Below are 4,333 nucleotides of genomic sequence, written 5' to 3' on the forward strand. Positions count from 1 at the left end.
TAACAACAAAAAAGTACTTTTTATCTCAAGTTCAGAGCAACAGGGAAATAAAACTCAAATGCTGCAGGCTTAACTGTTTGGTATTTGGCAGAAACAAGTGTCACTTCAGTCAGAATGATCAGGATTAACAAACCAACAAAAAAACCCCACGCGCTTCCAAGGCCACGTTACTTTGCTTTTAAAGTCACCTCAAGGGGAGGCGAGGAAGGGGAAGTTCCAGTAAATATGAGAACAGTTGCTGAATCACTACTACTAACCAGTGCACCAGAGCAGGGTGAACTTGTTCCTAGCATCATTACTTGAGTATATTTGTTAAGGCAAATACAATAGTAGCAGATATGAACTGTTAATTCATATTTCTAATTTGAGTTGATGAAATGTTAAAATAATCCTTCATTTGAAAGAAGCAATGCTGCTTACATGTATATGTACTGCTTTGTTCACCTCAAAAATGCAATCTGGAAGTAGTTCAGCTCTTTTTATTTTGTCAACTGCTATATTAGATGTAATATTTTGAAGGAAAATTATATATTAAAAAATCAATTCACATGACTGAAGTGCAGCATTTTTAAGGTACTTGTAGTTTTCAATTTATAATTTTAGAAAAGACCTCCCTTGCAAGGATGGAAAGATTTTTCATAGAAAATCAGAGCATTAAGTACTTTTGAGATACAAAAATATTTAAAGGCAAGAATCTACAATGTGAGGACCAGCCAACCATTTCTGTGTTATGTGCAAGCTTATTAATTGGTATCAATTGCCTGTGTGCAAAATGATGAAAAACACTAGAGAAAGTTCTAATCATACCAAAAATCTGTAAGAGCAGCCTTTCAGAATTCTGGGTTTGGTTTAGTGAGAGTAATTTCATATTTTACTTTCAGATATTTAGCATTTAAAGAACAGCTACAGGTATTCCTGACATCATCCTTAACAGAATTACCTGAACCGAATTGCACTAGAAGCATAGATACACCAGATTTACCCCAATACTTGGATATACAGTGGGGAAAAACAAAAAAACCTTTCAATCAAGCGATCCAGTGAAAGTCAGTGGAATTTGAACACCTAACCTGGTTAGATTTTATAAAACTAATAAACAATTTCAGTAATTATGGTGTATAAAGGTTACAACCTTTACGAGCCTGTCTTCCTGCGTTGCCAAAATAACCAACTGCTACTTGGAGAGAACTACACTCTTAGAATTTCTGTAATTTACAGGGAAGACTTAATTCTTATGTTCCCACCTGCTTCATCAGTGGTCAAAGTGAAAATTACTCTCTTGCAAGAAAGCATTCACTATGTAATATAGCTCAACCTTCTCTTCTGTCCTTAAGCTTGCTCCACTGTAACATACTGTAAAACAAAGCGAAGATTATTTGCATCCACCACAGGTGTTATAGTAGTACATAAACACACACAAGTCTCAACTACAAATCTAAGTATTCCGTTTGCCTACCGTTGTCACCTACTCCATTTACATATTTTAGCCTCACATTTCATGTTTATCATACCATTCTCACACCTAGCTTTAGGTCTATAAAACGTTTTAATGCATCCTGAAAACTTAATACAAAAAAGTTCTAAGATTAGTTTCACAACTAATTAGCACAACAGATTCTTAATTAGGAGGCCTGTATATTGCTGTAATTGAAGTAGATGAGTTATACAGCAAGACAAAATGCACCTTATTCACAGTGCTTCTTCTACCATATGGTTTCTCTCTAGAGTCATCCCATTCTTTTTCATGACATTTAGATATGTTGGTACGTTTAATCTCATTTATTTCTACTTCTAGAAGACAATTGTTACATTAATATGGAGACTTTGGAGACAGAGAAAGCTACAGTTTCAAAAATTTCTACAGCATTAAAATTGTTACTACTGAATGAGCTCATAGATCTCTTCGTTCAGGTCCTTTTATTAAAGTAAAATGCACCAATATCTCCCTTGCTTTTCCCAAGCTGCAAGCATGTAAGGTGAAGAATTTGCCCCCGAACTCCAATGCTCACGAGAAACCATCTCTGAGGTCATAAAACTGTATGTTTGTTTAGTCACGTAGCAGCTTATGCCACGTATCCACGTAACAGGTTTCCAAAATATCAAACTAGCTAAAAAATACCAGTTAACTAGAGAAAAATCAATTTCAGATCTGACCAAAAAAAGACAACTAAGCAATTGCATTAACCAAGTAATGACAAGTCTCAACTTGAGGCAGTGGTTCCCCATCTTTTGCTATTAAATTCCCAAATCCAGTTCATTGCAGGACTGCCAGCTATCACCTTCTCATCCACTTTTAGATTACCTCAGCATATTCACGGCAGATTTTTTTTTTTTTCTCGTATCTGTTTCCTTTCTATCTCTCTCCAGTCTTAAGACCATTCCCTGTTTCCTATCTCACCAGAATACTGTATGACACTTGCAGCACCGTGATCTACTGGTGGTTCCAGATGCCAGAAAACATTTTGACAGGCACAAAATGATGGTCTGGCAATACTTGTCTAGGTAACACCATATATTAGTGCCTTAACAAAAGCTGTTGGATGAAGAATAGGAGGTAGAAGCCACCGAAGAAACCTCCTTTCATACTTTTAAAACAAAAGCAAAATTGAATCCAGAGTTCAGCAGCCACTTAGCAGCTATTGTTGTTCTCTACTTATTGTACCTCCATCTCATCCTATTTCCCTCTGATCTTCTGGTTTGTCCATCTCAATTCCAGGGGATCCAGCTTTTGAGTATGAAAAACCATGAAAACTACAGGAGTTGTCATATTTACTGTAAGAACATCTGCAGGGTCATACTACTGGCATTTTAAAAAGCCAGGCTAAGACAACCAACCTTCATTCGTCCCTTCCTGTATGAATGTTCTATATGTCAAAATACTTGAAAACTGCACTGATACAGTAGAACTTATTTTAACTTGCATTACGAATAAACTGCACATGCTGTTTTACAGACAATATATATTTGTAAACTTGCTCATGCAAAGTTAGTGTGAACAGGGATACTTGTTTTCTAATCCCCACACCTTTAAAAAGGACATTTATGTCTGCTTTTTTTGAACTGTGCCCAAACCCTCTCTTTAATATAATAAGTCTTACACAGAATTCATCTGCCAGCCAAACCAATTTATGAAGCTGAAACAAAAAAGAATAAAAAGTTATACAAAAACATGGTGCACCTGGATGCTTGATTCCCCCTCCCCCCCTTTTTGTTTACAAGTAGAAAGAGTGAATAAAAGAAAAAAATCATGGTCACAAAATTTTGACATTTTAATCCTAAACATTACAGGGAAATGGATGTTGGAACCTATTTCCATACACCATGCGTCAACTTTTTAATTCCCAAATATGGCCAAATCCACTAAAACAAGAGTGGTTAACAAACTCTGGATTATGGAAATACATTTCTGGAATAAATGCTAGAAAAGCAACAATGGGAAAAGCCAACTGTCTCCATAAAGGTAAATAAAGTGGAACAATGTGTAGATTATGTACTTTTTCTGTTTCTTACTCATAACCTGTCAATTCAGTGCATCATATGGTTCAACATAATGGTCCCCATTTTGGACAAACATCTAACTAGTGTCCATTGATTCCAAGTTAGTGGATGATGAATCTTTTTGGATACTTTCAAAGATGGCTGCCAGCTCAGGGTTAGAGCTTATCTGTGACTGAAATTCACTCATTAATGGACTCTTCTCTGCTTCTGGAATGGTTAGAAGCGCTGCTACTGCCCTCATAGCAGATCTTTTCAGTTCATCTTGCTTTTCAAACTCCTGTTTCACTGAGTTTGCCTTTACCTAGGGAAAAAAATGAAAATATGTTTGAAACTTTTGCTTAACCCTCCCTCTACACCCACCTTAAAAAAACATATCTTACAAAGACCTATTTCCTTCCATACTACCACTCTGCAAAGCTTTCAAAATGGCCTAAGCTCTTAAAACAAACCCCCCCCCAATGACAACAAGAAAAAAAACCCTCTGAACATCTACTTTTTAGCAGACTTTTTGCCAGCAGTTTACAAATAAGACTGAAACTTGAATACTGCAAGGTAAGCAGAAGAAGGTTGTAAGCTACCAAGTCAATTACCAAATCAAAACAATTACAGCAGCCAACCTCTAGCTAGTAAGGCCAGTGAACAACATTAAAATGACATTATCACAATACTCCCAGTTTCCAGAGAACAGAAATTTTTAAAAAGTTGACCTTCATTAGAATAACTGCTTAACCTTCTGTTAGAATTCTCAAAGACGTTTCAGTGAATCAAACACAAATTAGTCAAGTTTCTTGATGTGAAATATAACAGATTACAGTAATAGACATTAAATGACTGT

The 4,333-nt window shown here is 36.0% G+C and overlaps 1 protein-coding gene across 1 annotated transcript in view; it reads right to left on the reverse strand.

The window, feature by feature from the left end:
* Positions 1 to 2,696: 2,696 nt before the first annotated feature.
* The window catches only part of CAND1 (cullin-associated and neddylation-dissociated 1), a 26,522-nt gene continuing 24,885 nt past the window's right edge, over positions 2,697 to 4,333 (reverse strand). The window contains exon 14 of the mRNA XM_009327569.1: positions 2,697 to 3,799. Coding sequence (XP_009325844.1) covers positions 3,575 to 3,799 — 225 coding nt within the window. The 3' untranslated portion in view covers positions 2,697 to 3,574. The remainder of the gene's footprint in view (positions 3,800 to 4,333) is intronic.

The sequence above is a fragment of the Pygoscelis adeliae genome, unplaced genomic scaffold (assembly GCF_000699105.1).
Source record: "Pygoscelis adeliae isolate BGI_AS28 unplaced genomic scaffold, ASM69910v1 Scaffold113, whole genome shotgun sequence".
Lineage (NCBI taxonomy): Eukaryota > Metazoa > Chordata > Aves > Sphenisciformes > Spheniscidae > Pygoscelis > Pygoscelis adeliae.